Source organism: Myiozetetes cayanensis, unplaced genomic scaffold (genome assembly GCF_022539395.1).
Source record: "Myiozetetes cayanensis isolate MyiCay16 unplaced genomic scaffold, myiCay2020 scf3, whole genome shotgun sequence".
NCBI lineage: Eukaryota > Metazoa > Chordata > Aves > Passeriformes > Tyrannidae > Myiozetetes > Myiozetetes cayanensis.
In genome coordinates this window covers 52,153,835-52,173,499 of record NW_026087521.1, presented here as the reverse complement: position 1 = coordinate 52,173,499, position 19,665 = coordinate 52,153,835, and the positions used below count along the sequence as shown (strand labels likewise).

Below are 19,665 nucleotides of genomic sequence, written 5' to 3'. Positions count from 1 at the left end.
TACTAAAAAACAAGTGGGCAATGGATTCATTTTTAGCTCCTTGTTCTATTGAAAACCACATTTCAAGACACAGATTTTGAGAGCTGTATTTAGACATCTCAAGTAATTCAAAGCATGTAAAACATTTCAAAAAGAAAATGAGAAACTACGTACATATTTTCTTGTTATTTGTATCCAGACACCATCAAAATGAATATTCTCCACAATTAGTATCCAAATTTAATGTTGCCCTTTGCATCAGAAATATGGACAAATCTTGGAAACAAACTAGTGAAACCACAGTCCATATTCTTTTGGGTTTAGTGGAAATAGAACTAGACCTTTACATGCAACTTGAAAGAGATATCTGTGCCTCTACATAATCTGAGCAGGTCTGAATTAATGAGCACTCACAGAGTCTTGTATAGTGCAGCACAGCAGACCAGTGCTAAGAAGCAACCTGAGAAATTACTTGGCAGCAAGCAAGTTAAAAACAGAAGTGTTCTGCTAGCTCAGAAACTTAAACAGATATGCAAACATTTAAGAATTACAAATAAAATTCTTGAAGGTCCCTATCTTATAGAAGCAGATCTAGAGGACTGTCTGTAGTGAAAATCACTACTGGTCCTGAGGTGCACGTGAGGATCTACAATGGCAAGCAATTTGTCTTAAAACACTTCACACCATGTTTCATCCCTCAGTATAACAAGGCATCAAAAAATGAGGTTGCTGTGCTTCAAAATTTTTTCTTTTAAACACCAAATCCAGAGACTACCTAACACCCAAGTGAACATCAGCAACGTACTGGTTGCAGAGGCTCCTTTGCAGACTAATCCATCAAGGTCAAGGAGGGTTTAATCACTGCACAATGGTTTTCAGAAGTTTGTTAGGTGAAATGTTAGGAGCCTGCCAACAACATGTGGAGAAAACTGGGTGAGAAAAGAGATGGATTATGTTCATTAGCTATGTGCTGCCTATTCCCTCTCCTACTTATCTCTACGTTGAACAGGTTGAGCTTTGTAGACCAGAATAACCATACTGACCTAATCTATTATAGAAGTTTCAGATACTTTTCAGGGCATTAAAACCAACACCATGCTCCAGATACCAATGACATTTCTAGCTTCTATCACTATTTGACACAGAAAATTCCCTACAGGGAATTTGGGTTTGGAATGGGTTCCAAACAGACAAACGGGTGCTGTTTAACAGCTTTAAAATATGTTTTTCTAAATTGAGGCCCTGGAGACTATGAAATGAGGTAAAGAATGTACCTCCTCAGTATATAACTGCTGCCTTAAAATAATTATTTATGTGCTCAAGACACCTCTGCACTTACAGGCACCGTGCTTCAAACATCAGCATCAGAAGAGCAACTCCTCTGAAAGCAGGCCTGAGGTTTCTGGCATCCAGGTTACCCAGGGAACAGAAACATTAAGACAAATGGTTGTTTTCTCTAAAAGCAAAAATGTTACACTTTTTTCAGAGTTCTGCTCTTGAAGCACAGTCTCTCCAAGTACAGTGCAGCAAAGTAATGTTCTCACCTCATTTCTGAGAGTCAAAGTCTTGGGTCAAAGAAAGGAATCAAAAAAAAAAAAAAACAAAACCAGCCACAAATAACCTACTCTGAACAAGTCCTCCTCCATTTTATTGCTTCAAGAAAGTACTTCTGGTGAAAATTAACAAAAAGCAATATAACCTCTCAGAATATCTAAGTTACACGTGACACTTTTGTCACTGGAGTAACCAGTAGACACAAAAAGAGGACCAAGCTCACCCACAGTTTATCAGCACAGATGCCTGAAAAGGGTTAAATAGTTTCTGGATTAGCAGAGATTGGAACAAAGCTCTCATCTTCCTCTCCCCTTCCCAATTCCTTTCCTGATGAGTCGGCCCTTTGAAAGGCCTGCTTACTTGAATACCATAAATTGACTGAAAACCAAAAAAAAAAAAAAAAAAAAAATCAGAGTCCAAATCAATTAACACAAAAAGCTTTTCCACTCTGTCAGCTTAAGAGATAACTATACCCCGTGCTGACAGAAGTCAGAGTCAACAGCTTGCTATCCTTCTTCAGGCCATGAAGGATGCCCAGGCTTCAGGGTTCTGAAAGTAACCTAGGGAAGGCAGCCTAATCCTAAATGCCTCTGGCTCATGTGGAGCACCCGACCCTTTCATCTTCTATTCTCTGCACAGATTCCTGCCATACCACTGGCTGCTGCACCAAGCCTCCCCCACTGCTGAGCAAAATGAGAAAGTGGAATAGGAATGCTGCTTTCCACTGCCCTAGAGGCTGGCCAGGACCAGAGACACTGCAACAACCTACTCTCCTTCACCACCAGTAGTAGACATTGGAATGCTACTGTTACCTTTAGCAACAAGGAAATAAGGCAGCAAATAACCCTAAAACAATCTCTAGACGTTTTGCTAGCACACACAGGCACATGTGAATCCACACAGAAAAATCCTTCCAAACCTAGTTAAACAGGTCAAAGCAGGTTACTTGAAAAGCTAACTGGGAAAGATATTGACAACCAACAGGCATTCCAAAAAGTCACAAATGAGGTATCTCGCACTAGGCAAAGAAGAGCTGGGGTAAACCTCTTGACCATCAATACTGCTGAGAATACTGCACAGCTAGAATTGTTCTGGGAAAGGTAAACACTCCAGTAGAGCTCATAGCAACTTTCCCATACTTGGAACACAGAGGCAGGGCTGCCATTCTTCAGCTTTATACAATAAAGCAAGTCAAGTCTGGGATTTCCAAATTTTAGACATGGCTAAAGCAATGGTCTGATGCAGACATCTTCTCAACAGCAAAGAAAACATCCATGTAGATTAATCACTAGCTCTGAACCACCAGGGAAGACCAGGGAAGGTCACCTGTCCCCTGTTGCAGAATTGCAGCTGCTTGGATATCTTTGCCTATATAATGATATACCTGGCAGAGATGAAGGACAAGATGAATGCACATGCAGTTTCAAATGGTTTGACTGTTGTCTATAAGGGAAAAGGACAACGATGCCAAAGAAACCATTTCTGATTCTGTATAGAAAAGATTTCTTTTTAGGGAACAATAACTTTGGTACAGTTAAGTCAATAGTTTGTTTAAGAAAAATGCAAGTTAGTACTTGAGCTGACAAGGAGAGGGCAAGAAGGAAGCAATAAGGGATGAAATTTATGGACAACATTCTGCCACGTATAGTACAGGTGGAGCTTCGCTTCTTGTCCTTCATGGCAGATCCAGTCTTTCTCTGAGGGAAATGAGGTCCTATATAGGTCCAGGTTCACTTTTTTTTTCTTCTGGATACAGCATTCATTTCACAGTAACACATCAGCAATATAGCTGTATTTCTTCAAGACCTGCCATATCTTCAACAAATCACCATCAATATTGTGCCACCAGCCCACTGCAGCACATCTGTATGCTCATCCCTCCCCACCTCGGGCTTTTACAAATATAGATTAACTGATCCATCACGTTAGCTCAGCCCTGTGCTCTGCTCTGCATGGCACCATGCTTTAGCAACCTTTCATAGCCTTCTCCACACGAAGTTTTTTTGAAGCCACTAACACAGGTAGATGGATGGAGATCTTCTTGCCCCCTTCCCGCTCTGGGAACCTATATTATTATAGTCCTCCTGTGCTTGGAGGTGCAAGTGGTGGTGAGGGCAGGTGAAAAGCAGAACTCTAAAATTGAGTCTAATGAGAATTTTAAAGTATGATTTTATTATATCTGGTCATTGTTGAAAAATGTCAAGCTAAGACCTAAGAGAGACAAACACCTTTATCATTTCCAGTCATCAAAAATTAAAGGAGTAATTACATTCATACAAGTCATGACAAATCAAACTGTCCATTACACCCTTTAAACCTTACAAAGCATGTCTCTTCATAAAACTCATCTACAAATAGGAAAAAAAGCACAAAATACCTTCACACCTAAACACTCTCCAAGCATGCAAACACAAGCACTGACTCTGTAAAAGACCTCCTCTCAGAACGAGGGATATAAACAGGACATTCAGAGCTCTATATTTAAAAGTTCTCAGGCGACAAACAAGCTGCAGATAATATATATGGTTCTCTAATTCTCAGCTGTATACATGAGGGTGGGGGTGAAATAAGTCAATCTGCTTTCTGCCTTTTATTCCATGAAAAGCCAACAGATGTACTTCATATTTCCTGATAGTAAGTTTTATTTTTACCAGAATAGGAATGTAACCAAACAACTCTTGATCAGTAAAACTATGTCTGACCACCACACTTAAAAATACAGATTATATTAAGTTTGTTTAACCCAACCAGATTGTACAACTGGATTTTAAGCTGGCTTTTGTTAAAAGCCTCTATCAATCAATACATCTACCTGCCCACCTATAGCTATCTAGATCCATAAACTCATCACCAAGAGGGAAAATTTGCTACCTCAGTTCTCCTTACTTCTCTGAACCCTGTGCATTCACAACAACTTGTTCTTCATATTATATTTAGCTCTAACCAGACTCTTTGTAAGGTTCTTCAGTCCATTAAAGCAGGAGAAAGGTATTCACCAGAACACAAAAGCTGGTACCAAGTAGGTGTCAGGTGTCTGTAAGCAAGGACAGAAGGGGCAGCAATGCCTTTTGATAGCAGTGAGTTGTTGTTCTCCTCCAGTGTTCTGACTGCAGCCTTGATCTGGGATTTCAACAAGAGTCATTATCTCAGTCAGCACTTACCTTGCATCATACTCCTGTAGGCTGTGTCTGTGATGGCATAGATATGAGGGGGCATCTCATGTCTCTTTTTGCCCTTGTACATCTCCACTATTTCTTCTGAGTATATGGGCAGGTTCTTGTAAGGGTTGATTACCACACAGAACAGGCCTGAGTAGGTCTGGAAAGAAAACACCCCAGCAAATAAAGACAAGAATTAAATGTTGTATAGTTGCATATTTTAACAGTATATTAGTTAGAAAAACAGACAAACTGAACAGTGCTTCTTTAAATACTTCTTCCACTGATGCCATGTGGGATGCTTCCCACTAAGCAATATTAGAATCTGAACAACACCTAAAGTCATATCAGCTTGACCAGTACTCAACTTTTCCAAGTATGCACAGCAGAGCATCAACTGACACATTAGTCACACTGATATCACTGGGCTGCTCCCTGGCTAACTAACAGTCTACTTGGACTGGCTTTTCTTCCTTTCAAGGTTCCTATACTCAGGTCAAGTGCCATTTTATTGTATAAGGTAAGTGCTCAGCTCCTAGAAGCACACCATTTATTATATTCTGCCTCATGTTTGCTATGGATTTATCTAGTAATTGATCAACTACAACACAATAAAACTTCAAACCAAAACAGTTAATAAAATTAAAATTGGACCAGTGTACTCCTGAAAGGTTTTCAAGACCACGGACTAGGCCAAATTCAGTGCCACCATGTTATGAACAGGAAGCTGGATTAGATGGCCTCCTGAAGACTCTTCCAGTCTGAACACTTTTTTGATTTATAGTGTAATGAGTATGACTCGAACTAAATTCAAACCATTAAGTCATTAATGTAGTACAGTCAGCAACATTGCCAAAGTTTACTTCTAATCCATTTCAAATGGTTAATTCATTGATCTATGACAGTAAACCTCGATTTCTCAATTGGTTTCCACTGGTTTAAATCGTACAATTCCAATGGAATACAACTGTCAAAATACTTCCAGTGAAAATATTAAGCTTCTTAAAAGAAAACGGAAAAAACCAAAACTCAAATCTAAATCTAAACCTAAAAGAAAAAGCCCAATAAACTTTTTATTTGCAAGGGGAATAGGAGAAGCAGAGGCTTCTTAGATATTTCCTAGATATTCTAAGAATAGCATTCCAAGCCTTGCTCCTGGGATTTAGAGCTATCCTACTTCCCTGTCAACTTCAGAAGATGAACAGCTTTCTACAGCAACTTGCAGTGCTACCAGAAGAGAGTATATTTGGCACTTCTTATTTCTACTGTTAACATCTCTTCTGTTGTTTGCTCAATGAAGAAGGAGTGCTTCGGAGTGGTAAAGAGTTTTCCACAAGGAGCACAGAGAGGACTTAATCAGATTTAGCTCCTTAGCTAGATAAAGGTAAGGATTAGACTGCACTGATCAGAAGGGTTAAAATAGCATCTACCACACAGTTTGTGGTCTTATATCTAAATTTTCTACATGCTGGCTTAATGTTAAGTAACTAGTTCACTCTTCTATGCAGCAGATTCAGATATAGTTTTCACCCAACATTTTTTATAGATACTTAACGTTCTTTTTCCATACCTCAAAATAAACTATCAGGAATGGCTTACAGAAAATACTCAATCTCTTTCCAAAGTGGAAAAACTATGAAAGTTGGCTAAAAACCTTTTGGCATAGTACTTCTAAAGTTCCGGAAGCTAAACTTCCATGAGACATTCTATTCAAGTTAGGTTTCAGGTAGTGCTTGAAGGCAACAGTTTAAGGAATTTACAGAATCAACCTGGCATTGCTAGTTCCTTTTGCCTCAGCCTTAGCTCTCCATCAAGTCCAACAGTATGTGTATAGTATAGAATATCAGCTGAAAGTCTGGGTCATGCTTTCCTGACCTTTGACTACACTAGTGGAAGACAGAGCAGGACCAAGAGGTAGAAAGGAGTCAAGGCAAGAGCAGCATGTTCACAGTACACACAATACAAGTCCACAAGGAACATTAGGTTTTCTTGTCTGTATTTGTGTGGTCCTTCACGGCTGTGTTTGCTGACAAATCAGAATTGTTACTTTTCAGGTAAGTACAGTGCAAAGGTCTGAAGCAATCTTATGGATGAGAGCAGCAGTTTAGAAAGAATTCATTTCACTTAGAGTGATGAAGCCATGAAGCAAGTATGCAGGAAGAAGCCACCACTCTCTTCCAGCATTCTGGTTGCCTGGATAAATACCTAAGGGAAGTTTCCACACAGTATAATGATCTCAGATGTGTGAGGTGATATTTTTGTTTAACGAAGAGAAGCAACTAATCATGGCTGGGATAGGTAACTGAGTGAGACCACTATAACACAACTGCTGGTCAAGCCCACTGACAGAGTTTTATAGGAGCAAGTTGAGCCGTATTGAGCAGAAGTTGCCATTCCTACCACAGAGAAGACAAGAGTCATCTTCATCCTACTGAAGTACAAGTAATGACTTATATGCATAAATTCCTGAACTGAACCTAAGGCTCCGATTTAAAGGCTCACCTATTATAAGCATAGTTTGCTTGGAAATCCATATTTTGTCTCATACATTGCTATCTAAAAATAGAATTCTGGCATTATCTTTCACTAACTATTTCAAGTGACTCACAGGCCAAATTGGAAGTAGTTTTGTTTTTCTAACTGCTAAACGAGCTCTGAAGAGTTGAAAGTATCATCTACAGCACAGCACAAAATTGACAGCATTAGAAAGTTTATTTTCCAGCAACTGTTGAATAAATTTGAATAAAATAACTGGAACATGTAAGGTTGAGTTTTGAGTTTCACACTGAATACAAACAGGGCAGGGCAGGTAAGCAACACAAAAGCTGAAAATGATTTTCTGATAAAGGATTCCAAACAGAAAGGGTTAATAGAAAGCCAGTCTATTAGCAAGTCACCCCAGTGCAGAACCAATCTGCACATGGAAACACTAAATTGGTGTCAGACTCCAGCTCTTAGTTCTTGAACTGTTTGACGCTCCTCACCTGCACCAATGATAAGATTTCTTCCTTCCTTTTACAGGATGGAAAGACAGAAAAATAAAGTTTTAAAAAAAAATCTGACATGCAGCCCTAATGCCAAATGATAGAGAAAGGACAAGAGTAAAACTAAATTATGCTTATGATCCTCCCAGAGACATTTATGCTGGAGATGCATTGTACGTACTCCCTTTCTTCAGGCGGATTAATGATCAACTAACAGCCACTCCAATGAAAGTATTTTAAGCCTGCACATTAATCTCCTGACTTGTTGAGAACTGCTGACAGGTGAGATCAGTCCATTTCACAAGTGCACAGAAACACAGTTTTGGCAAGACTAAGATTCTGTAATAGGGAATTACTATGCTAGGTTTTCTTAGGTGAAGGGTGTGGGGATTTTTTAATATTTCTTACAATCCAATTAGAAGAACTCACTTTATTACAGTCACAGACTACGTCAGAAATCTCAGAGGATGTCTCCCAAGGTATGTGAAACAGTATATTGCACAGTGCGCAACAGACCGAGATACTGCTGAATTATTTTCAACAACTTATTACATAAACTAGCAATGTTTCCTATTCTAAAAATCTTATGCATCACATTTCATCTCAATACCAAGATTCTTCCCTCTGAGAATAGATTTTCACCAATAATTGGAGGAGTTGTTAACCACAAGAATAATTATATGCATTAACCTCCAATCACATTAGCTCTCAAATTCTGACATCAGATGGTGGGAGTCAGACTAAATTTATATCAGCTCTGCATTTTTCAGATGTTCTTTGATAATTTTTGCAAGAGTCATCTCTATGCCTTCATGCCACTCCAGAAGAACAGTAGTCACAAAACTACTCACTCATGAGTTTCTCACTTGTGTTCATACCCCTCAACTTGGAAGGCAACAGTCCACAACAGTTCCTAACCAAGATGTACAGCTAGAGTGAATTCCTGCTATATGGTGTCTCAGATACCATCAGTCCCTATTGGGGCAGCAGAGAACATCTACAGATTCCACATAGGATGACTACATGAAAGACTATAGCCCTAAGGGATGATAAAGTAGTAAGCATTCAAAAAAACCCACCCCAAACAGACAAAACAACATGGCAGAGTTTTTACTTATATTGTCTTCTCCATATGACAAGAGAATCAGCTATTAAGTTTTGGCAGCACAAGAAGTGGTAGTGGGGAACCTAGACAAAATTTCTTTGAGGATTCTATTAATATACCTGTTTACATGCAGAATTTACTCTTTAGTACAATTTATTTTACTACATCTTCTAATATACTGTGAAGAAGATTTCATAGTGCCTAAAAATACCGAACATCCAGTATTTCTCATGATTCCATCTCAGGCAGTCCCATTTTAATCCTGTAAGCAGAGGCTACCTGAGAATGAACAAACCAAGGTACGCTAATTACTGTTTTAACCAGATACTGCACCCAAATTTTATATGACCACTGAGTTCAATAATTCATTCTATAACTGTAGAGTATTAATAAAGATTATCACAACCAACATCTGCTGGTTAAACATAGGCAACAGGAAGAGGAAAATCAGAAGGGAACTGAAGAACCAGATCAAGGTTCCAAAGTCTCCTTCCCCACCTTTCCCTGTTTATTGCCTTTGGTATTCAGTGAAGTGGTTGCTGCCTACTTCAATGGATATGACTGTTGGTCCCATAAATGGTACCTTCGTCATTTACACAGCAGTAAAAGAAGGAATCTCTGCTCTTGTCCATTTGGGGGTAGAAGAAAAAGGAAACATTTCCTATCCGTAAGCACATGCAGGCACATATGTACCTTCTCTGACAAGACGGTCTGAGATCCAGAATATTTGTAACACAAAGCTTGGTATTAGCCTTCTTCCCCAGTGGAGCTCCAGACATGGAAAATGCAATTCAAATGCTGGGTGTATTAGAACTGTGTTTTTATTATTATTTAGTTCAGTTCAGATCAGACTCCCTGTTTACCACTACTCAACTGCTCTTGCTTCTTGCTAAAAGAAAGTTTGAAGGCATTCAAAACTCCCTGCAAACAAAGACACTAAAACATTTAAGGCAAATTTACCATTGCATTCCTTGAAAGCTTCAATATTAATAGCGGAGGGTTTGGCACAGTTTAGTGAAAAAACTGTAAGTAGAGGGAAGAAGCTAAGTCACACAGTTGTGACAGGGGCAATGAAAGGTTAACATACATATTTAGGAGCAAAGTGATTACAGTAAGTTCACATAGTCTGTAATCAAGAATTCTCACGCAAATAGACAAGATTACTTACATAGATCAGTCCTGAGTAGTATCTCTCCTTCAAGTTGTGAAGCACAGAAGCTTCATTCAGGCATGTCAGCTCTGCCATATCTTCTACTTTAGAGAATTTGGGGGGGTTCATCTTCTGGATGTCATCCTTATTTACTTTCACCTTCTTCCCATTCTCTGCCAGCTCCACGATAGCTTCATCTCCTACTTCTTCCTTCAGGCTAGCTGCCTCAAACCCATTCTTCTCCGAGGGAACCCATACCAGCTTCTTAGCTGCCCAGTCAGCCTGAGTCAAGGGGTTATTAATGATGTTTTTGTCCACATAAAGGTACTTATCTGCATCTCTTTGCGCCATTGTGGTTTACAACTGGGGACCTGTGAAGAGAAGGAAAAAAAAAAGGATATTTTTAAAGCCTCAAGTTGCCTTGCAAATTCCTAGAGGCAGACAGGCACATGCTAAGTACTCTGAATCTCTGGTCATCAGAGCATGCCTTCCCCTCCTTTAGTTTCATGTTAGTAAGCACTGCTAAAGTTGTCAAACTTCCAATAAGGTCAAGGTTTTGTTTGCCAAGAGGATGAAAAAAAACCAAACTAGCAAGCAGTTTTAAAAAAAACCCCTACAACACAACACTGACCGTTAAGCATTTGGAAGCCATTATTTGGCAGAAAAGAGAAAGCACGTTAAAGTGCCAAGTACCAAACAATTTGTGCCAATCCTCATAGCATCAGACACTATGTCAGTAACACTCTGGTCAAGATTAGTCCTTCACTGTTCTACTTCGTAGAGATACTAGCTCAGAAATATAATCATAAATGTTTAATCAACACTTTTACTTTGTATCTCCTTCTTCTGATAAGGTATATATCGAATACCACAACTTGTTAGAAATGCCAACTACCAGTCTAGACAATGAGGCACACTTTGTTTCTAAAATAGCAATAATTTGAGGACACCAGTTAAGACTGATATGAGATACTTTACATCACCAGCTTAGCAGTAATACTCAGCTCACCAGTTCCTTTCTTTTTTTTCTACATAACTTTCAGTAGCAAAAACCTCTAAGAGAGTAACAGAATAAATCTGTGTTCAGGAAATTCTACAGCTAAAACTCCTCTAACAGATCCTTCTATGAAGCTGTGGTCAGACAGAGGAGAGGGTTCCACCTAGACAAAAGGGAGACAGGCAGCATGCTTGAAAAATGGCACCCCAGATTCAGTGTTTCATCAAAAGCAGAACGCTACCGCCAGGGATTTTCCAGTTTATAAAGCAGCAATTTTATTAGTGCCATTCAGGAATCCTTTCAATCAGAAAAGGGCTGCATGCGTCAAGGCTCATTAACCATGTAACAGCAGCCTCTTTACAAGATCCCATAAACATAACTTCTTGTATCCTTCCTCACAAAGATACCAGTGTCCTCAATATATGTTTTTCATAACTTGGGTAGAAACTAGAGCTCTTTACCACCTAAAGACCAGGAAATGAAAATATCAATACTCATGTCATACAAGCCTGTCAGGATGTATAGGGTAACTTTTCTACTGAACACACCCATATTTACAAACCATCCAGCAAATCAAATAAGTGAAGTTTGACTGGAGGTACTGCAGACAAAAAAGTATTGAAAGCAGGACAGAAGCAGCTCAATTCCCAAAGTATGCATGAGAGCAACAATAGATGATGAGTCCCAGCATTAGCAAGCTGTGAATGAAGCCAGAAAAACATCAGCTATAATAATGATGGGCACAAATGCCCACACCAGCCATTTGTAAGCATGTAGGGAAATTCCCTTCAACGAATGTATTACTGTAGGTTGGATGTAACTTTGTGTCAGAGTCTGTACAGTTACCTGTATATTCACAGTCAAAAATTCGTTAGCAAACAAAGAAAAAAGTACTTTATAAATAATAATTTTCTTTAGTTTGAGTTTAAAATCTGTCTTAAGCCTTATAGGCTATGCCAAACAGCTATCCCACACTTTACCTCGTCCTTCCTTACCCACAGGATCCCTGACACTTCCACCTCAATCACCACAATGGTCATTCTCAGAGCAACTCTGCCCTGGTTTTTCGTATTTTCACTGAAAAAACTAGATTTTAATGGGTACACAATGAAGAGATTTGTTGCAGAGATAAGAAGTACTAATCTGGAAGCTGCCATAAAAAACTTGAGTTGTCAGGATAGCTCCAAGACCACCCTACAACAGCGAGACCGATAGAGTAAATAGGAAATAGAGAAGACCAACAATGCAATAGAAGATACTAGGATTTCATGACACTGCAGAGTATCATCTGCAGGTTGTGGTCAAAGGGTTAAAAAAGGGAGTGCAGGGAAGGAGGGGGAAAATAAAAAAAAAAGAAATAAATATTCAATTGTGTCCAGAGCTGTATCAGGTTTGGCAAGGCAACAGCTGTGCTCTACCCTCCATTACACAGTTTCCTGCCTATGCAACTCCCAGAATCTAGCCAGTTGCCTTTTTTGGCTATAATCAGGCAGGACACAGAGGCAGTATGCTTCAGCTAAATTCAGTTTCATCATTTCCTGAGGAATCCTAAGTAACCAGCCATCTGAAGTGTCCTACATTACACTGAGATATATTCCTCACTTCCTTACTGCTAGAGTAAATGCATTGCACTACACCTTGGAGATACATTCCAGGGCAGAGTAATTCTTTTTGGCTAAGAAATATGTAAGACCACAAGAAATCTTTCAAGAGGTATCCCCAGCCAGTTCTAGATCTGAAGAGAACTAAGGAAAGAAGACAGTTACAGAGACACTGGTCAAATTCCTTACAGGAGAAGAACCCTGAATTATCTCACATACAAGAAGAGTGTATTCTTCAACCGGTAAGGGATCGTTCTAGAGCACCTACTAATTTTTATTTTCAGGACTGAAAACAACTTTTACACTAAGAAGAGAAATAACCTAACACAGCTATTCTAAAATCTCACCAAACACTAAGATTTTAAGCTACCAATTAGTAGTGAGGAGATGCAAAGAGAGCCTGCACCTCAAACTTGAAACTGACTTTGAAAACTACCCTACTGCATGGCAGTAGCAGTCTCCTTATCACCATCTTTAATTAGTCTTCATATGCTCCAGAACAGAATCATCACATACTAGAAGTAAAACACTGGAGGCTCATGGTAAGACAACATGGCATTAGTGCTATTCTCGAGGCTGACTTCTAACCCACAGGGCGTCTAAACTAGCAATACCACAAACCAACCATTAATTTGTCTTCTCCATAAGAACAGTACCAGAGGAATCAGATTCAGCAAGTTCCATCTCACAGGCTCCTAAACTTATCTCCTAGCTTATGCTGCATTTCACTGGGCATTTCTAAAAATCCCTTAAGTGGTCAAGGAAGGAAGCAAGCCCAGTAAGCTCTTGCAGCCTTACAGCAACTCACAATGAATGCAAATCATTGCCATTTTAGGAACAAATTAGGAAGCAATTTGTTTGCCTGGTAGTTTGCATTTTGGGTGTAGATAATTATGCAGGGCAAGGACATTTATCTTTACATGGCTATTGTGCAACTGTCGGATGAGAATACCGTTAACAATATTCTTTTTGATACAACACCAGTCTACAGGCAAGACGACCAAAAAATATAGAAGGAAGACAGACCATCCTTGTTTTGAGTTTAAATGCCTCCTTCCTAGTATTGTTTCCAAAAATGACATACTACAGTCACTTCCCTGTTAACCCAGTATGTTCCCTTATTGTGGTTCATAGCAGCCTAAGGAAGAGGCTGGTCAAGCTTTGCTTGTTTTCCACTATTTCAGGAACCAAAAGACATTCTTTGCCATTTAACTAACTACATAGTTGCCATGAAGATGCCATACAGTTACAGATGGAGGCAAAGCCATCTCTACAGTTATGAAAAGGACAGGACCAAGACATAATATTACGTAGTCCCACCTTAAAAAAAAAAAAAATTCAACCCTCTCCCCTTTTTGTATTTTCCAGCAGATTCTTTTGAGAGGAATAAGTTAAACATTGGTTTTAAGATGACATGCATTCCCTCTGAACTAGGTAGAATTACCCAAAACCCTCACTGGAATACAATCCTATGGACACATCTGCCTTAGTCTTCTGCAATTTCACAGCCTTAAGGCTTACATTATAAGACACTTGACACACTCTACATAAACCTGGAAACAAACACATTATCTGGCTTGGAAAGCTGCCTCTGCTGTAGGGTCCAGTGTTTTGCAACTGCTAGAAGCACAGAACATTACCTATTTGCAATTTTATTTTCCAGAACCATCTGTATTACACTTCCCCCCCACAACGTTTACTCTGTCAGCAGCCACAGTATCGTTCTAGGACTGAGCCACTGCTCAGTAAGACGAGCTTGGGCTCTGCCAAACTCTGGAGGTAACAGCCGAAGTAGAAATAGAATCAATATATTCAGAAGAGTATTAATGGCAACAGTTAAAGCATCATGCTAAGCATGATCTCTTGCCTAGTCAGTAGGCTAGGCAGGAGAAGACTTCCAGTTTGAGTTACCTGAAACACCATTAAAGTAGGATCTCCACATTGTTCTTTTTCAGCTTCCGGCTCATTCTTAGCAAAGATGCATTACTACGTTGAAACAGACAGCTTTAATCACACATTATATTTTCCTATTTTAATGAATTATGAGAAGTTTGTGAAACTGTAGAAGTTTTCATTTGTTTCATATCCACCATTAAGGCACTGTTATAAACTTCATGTGATTTCACATAAAATGATGTGTCCCCCCCCACGGTTTGTCTAGTGACCTTTCTACTAGCACTGCAAGAGGAACAACTCTGAAGATCAGGGTGACAAAAAGAATGAACAATAAATAGTAAACATTTTTAGACTACAACATGTTAATTTCCCTTTTTTCACTGGCTTGAAGTCTCAAAAGTATTTCAGGAACACAATTCTCACACCACTTTCCTAACTGGCTTCCCTGAGGATGCAATACAAGACAAAACACCCTTTCACAGAACAAAAGGAATGTACACCACCACTTCTACAGGCAAGACAAGACTTTTACACTAGATAATTACAGCACTACTGGTCACTTACCACCCCACTTCAGTTACAACTAAATAGCACTCAATGAATACATTTCTTTGTTAATACACAACATTTTAAAAATAATCTGACTTGGAGAAGCTGCTAATAATTCAAATTCAGTTTGGTCATTAACATTCATATGATGGGAATCCTTGCTAAGCGTATGATCTGAACAGCTAATACCTGTATTATTTTTGCAAACTCAGCTATTTCGTTTTCCCCAGCCAGCTCAATACAGTTCATCAAATCAACAGATTTAAGAGCAGCTAGAAAACTAAAGTAGTGCAAGGCAGACTGTAGTGGTCAGAATACCTACAGTGAGCATGAACTGACAACATAAAAACCCTAACCCACCAATAAAAACTTGCTATAATTTCCTTGTATTCACTAAGAAATTGTTCAGATGTTTAGAACACACTATATTGACACTTCACAGCTCCATGTCCCAGTATGTTTATGGGAAAGAAAACTGCAAAGTTTGTTGGTCAAACTGCTCCAATTTGTAAGTAACACCTACATAAAAACTGAAGTCTGAATCGCTAAGGGCAAGAAATGAATCACAAAGGGGAGGCGGAGAAGAAGAGAAGGCGAAAAACTGGCAGGAAGCTGAACCGATGGACTGGTTATATCTGCTTATTTCTCAAGTTCAGTACATTGTGACACACCAGTGCTTGATGCTTCAGACTGAATTCAAGAATCACGAATTTCAGTTTTCCCACTAGAGAATACAATGTCAGGCAAGTACATGAGTCGGCAATTAACACTCCCTCAGATAGCGCCAGAGCTGCACTTACCCTTTTTGTTCAGAATGCGGTGCTGCCATGCAGACACATTTCTTCTAGTTCAGCTTTATTTGGGATTCATAATGACTGCTATCAGGCTTACTGGAGTTCACTGCTTTCCTCTCTAGTCACAGTCTGACGCACACAATACATTGTTGAAAGATTTATTTCACAACTGGAATGCAGATTGCCGGCAATTATTGTTGCATATTCAGTTTGACTGTAGGGCTGCCCAGACTTGCCAGCTACCCTGTTTATTACTGTAAATTAAACTCAAGGTAGAGTACAAAAGTGCCCTCTCTGCATGGAAGGGGCTCTAAGAAGAAGAAATCTAATTATCTAACGTATAAGTGATACCTGTATTGCACAAAAGTGACCTACTGGCCAGACTACACGTAAGACAATAGAAGTTGAAGGGAATTCTGTATCTTCCAGGTGGCCTAAAGGTACCTGACACCCATCCTCATAACAATGAATGTGGGATAAATGTTTCTCAGTTTCTGTGTGTCCATCTCTCCTCATCAGCTGCCAAGCACCGCTCTGGTATGTGTTAAGCAGCACTTGCATATATTCCACTGTAACAGCTGACAGAGGAGATTTGCTCTGGCAGCTGGGACTTCCCATGGCAAAGTGTAAAGGCCACAAAGCCCTGTACAAGTACGACACTGTCCTTACATGCCACTTACTAGTCACCTTTCTCTCCCCTGGGTTCAAATACGGCAAGACTGTGAGAACAGACGCTACAAGTACATGTACATGTAACATAAACTAACATCAACCTGAAGAGGCTACTTTTGGGTACCAAAGAGTGAAAACAGGGTAGTGCAGGCTTCACCACAGGCTACAGAAACACAGAAACAATCTTGGGCAACCACAATGCATACCATAAAGTAATTAACCATTGTAGGTCATGGGCAAATAAGGCCTGACTTCCTTAAGTTAATGCTAGGGAGGGTATGCTTGCCCCTCTTTTAATTGCACCTTCTGAGTTCAGTGAGACACCAAGACACACTACTGTGTAGATGGCACCAATACAGTTAATCAGCTCTATGAAGCCTGTGCACATTGTTTAAATACACCAAACACTGATTTAGGGAGGGGGAGGGTAGCCTTCTGTTGATTTCAAGTCCAGTCTTTAGCATGACAAAGCTAGGCTGGCTGCCACCCAACCCCATTCACTTTGAATAAATATTCAAAGTTTACAATCCTGCATAATACACTTTCTGCAACTGTTGTTTCTCATTAGTGCTAGTACAGTACATGCCTCCTCAGCAGAGGAGAGAATTCCTCTTACAGAGACAGTGTGCCCACAAGGAAAACATTCCAGGGGGAGAACACATTCTTCGTGACCACTCAGCAAAGTAATCCCACTTAAGGAGACAGCTGTAGCTGCAGCCCATCCCTGCTGTTCAAGCCGTTTTGCTGGAAGACTTGTTTTCAGGAGGCATAATGACCTGCAAAAGTTCTGATCAGGCATGCAGAATTCCCTAGGGACATCGCATGAGAGAGGGAGGAATAGCTTGGAAAGTTTCAGCCTGTCCAAAAAAGTTACCTCAGGGTCACTTTTCATCTTTTCCCTAATATTCTGATTTAAGGTTAAAAAAGTATCTACCAAGAACTCTGAGGCACTACGTGAGGTAGCTCTACATACTTCTATATCAGTTAGCATTCCCTGTCATCTTTGTCAATGCCAGGTTTCAGTGGAATAGGAAACAAGGAATAAAACAATTACATCTAAACACAGAGAAGAAAAGCATGGTTCCGGTTCACCCTTAGAGATGCAAATATGTAGCATGCATGATGGCTAAGATAAAGTCATCTCATAGGAACAATTACTCTTGCTTACATTAACCGACAAATTGCTTTGATCCCAGCATCAATACTACTAATCTTTTTCCAGCCCATACTTTTAGAACCAAGAATCAGTGCAAATACGTCTGCTAAATAAATTTTGAAAATATTACTTTTACATTGCAGCAGAAGGTTCTCTAGACACTTATGGCTCAACCTACCGTTTTCATTTTTGTTTCAAATAGCTCTGCTCCACTACTAACAGCAGCTATGGGGATGGTAGGCAAAAACCCTGGCACAGAGAAGTCTATAACCTTTACAGGGTCCAAGTTTGATTCTCAACTCTTCTAGCTGTACATAAAGGTTCATTAAAAAGACCTACCCCTCTGTTTATGACTGTGATCTTGGAGGTGAAGGGTTGGAGAAGAGTGACTCTTTCTGGAAGTGAGAACAGTAAGTCCTACACTGAGGAAAAACTTACATAGCCTTTAAGTTCCAGGATGTACAAGGAGGCCAGGTAGAAAATATTTATTGATTTTTTATTTCATTTTTTAATTTATAGAACATTAATATCACCTTGAAGATAGTCTAGAAACTCTGAAACATTCAGATTGCATTCAAGGTCTTGCACAGCTCCATGACTCCTTGCTTAGCTCTCAATCATAACCGATGTTCCAGAGAAAGCTCCGGGTGCAGCAGAGCGCATGAGGACACTTGTCTGGTCTGTACACTTCAGCCTCCATCTTGTCCTCTGGTTGGTTTGTTGCTTTCCTGACCTGTACTTTCTTCCCTAAATGTCAAATATATCACTCTTTATAAAGGAACAGCATTAGGCATCTCTAATTTTAGTAGTCACCCAACTGTGCCCTCCTGTCTGGATCTGTTGAAGCACTGATTTCTGAGTTAGAGGAGAATAAAGGACTCATCTTTTAATGCCAAATGAGTGATAAGAAGGGCACCTGAAGTAGGAACTTAGTCTGAGCTGTTATAATCATGGTTATATGGCTTATAAAATTTTCTCTATTCCAGCATTACAGGAAAAGACTCTTTTGGGGAAAAAAAAAAAAAAAGAAAATTATCTCCTTCTGACAGGAGACTGACATACTATGACATTCCATGGTTCCAATATGAGGAAGCAAATAAAATTTGAAAGTTTCCAACAAAGTTTTGCTTTCTGGTCTAGTAGAATAAAAAAACAGTATCAGGAAATGCTGACCATGGAATAATAAAACTGCTTTATGTGTTTCCACCACAGTTAACAATTTTGTTCACAGTCATATACACTACAGTGCTGTGGTGGTGAGGCACTGGAACAGGTTGCCCAGAGAAGCTGTGGATGCCCCATCCCTGGAAGTGTTCAAGGCCAGGTTGGATGGGGCTTTGAGCAACCTGGTCTAGTGGAAGGTGTCCCTGCCCATGGCAGGGGGTTGGAACAAGATGATCTTTAAGGTCCCCTTCCAACTGAAACCATCCTGTTGATTCTCTGATATTCTTCCCCTTATCTACATGAGCAAGAGCTGAACCACACAAAATGTTGATATTTATCAGTTAAATCTACATCAAGTTTTTTTAGTATTAAAGAACTAATATCTACCTATATAATTCTGCCCACTAATTAAGATTTGTTACATAAAAGACTACCTCCCACTGTGTGGAGGAAGAAGATAAACTGATCATGCACACATATATGCCCATGCTATGCAGACAACACGTAGATAATTTTTAGAAGTTACATCAGTTCGTCTAAAACCAGCGAACCTTTTTTTTTTTTTTGCAGAAAACTTATGACTAATACATCTTCCTCATCACATTTGTGTGTTCTCATTTTCCTTTTCCCATCATATACTGCATTAAAGTTGGGAAGGGCCATTAAGCCAATTCACAATAATTTATTGTGTAATGAAATGTCAAAGACTTTAGTATCTGCTATAAAGATTCATACTGCAATATAACCCAGACAATAAAAGCTAAGTGAGCTGGTTTAAGTCAGAAATCTTAAGTCACAGTTTAAAGTCTTTCTCCTTGCAGAGAAATCTTACTTGGTATTCATGCTCCCTCAAGAAAGAAAATTCCCTTTGTCAGTAAGCAGACACATCCATTTGAAACATAGTAG

General features: G+C 39.5%; 1 protein-coding gene across 4 annotated transcripts in view; it reads right to left on the bottom strand.

The window, feature by feature from the left end:
- Nucleotides 1–19,665, bottom strand: part of MYH9 (myosin heavy chain 9) — a 72,591-nt gene that overhangs the window by 46,891 nt on the left and 6,035 nt on the right. For all 4 annotated transcript variants that reach the window (XM_050323732.1, XM_050323734.1, XM_050323733.1 and 1 more), the window contains exons 2-3: nucleotides 9,949–10,301; nucleotides 4,695–4,851 (exon numbers count right to left, since the gene is read on the bottom strand). In XM_050323732.1, the coding sequence (XP_050179689.1) occupies nucleotides 4,695–4,851; nucleotides 9,949–10,281 (490 nt within the window). In that variant the 5' untranslated portion in view covers nucleotides 10,282–10,301. The remainder of the gene's footprint in view (nucleotides 1–4,694; nucleotides 4,852–9,948; nucleotides 10,302–19,665) is intronic.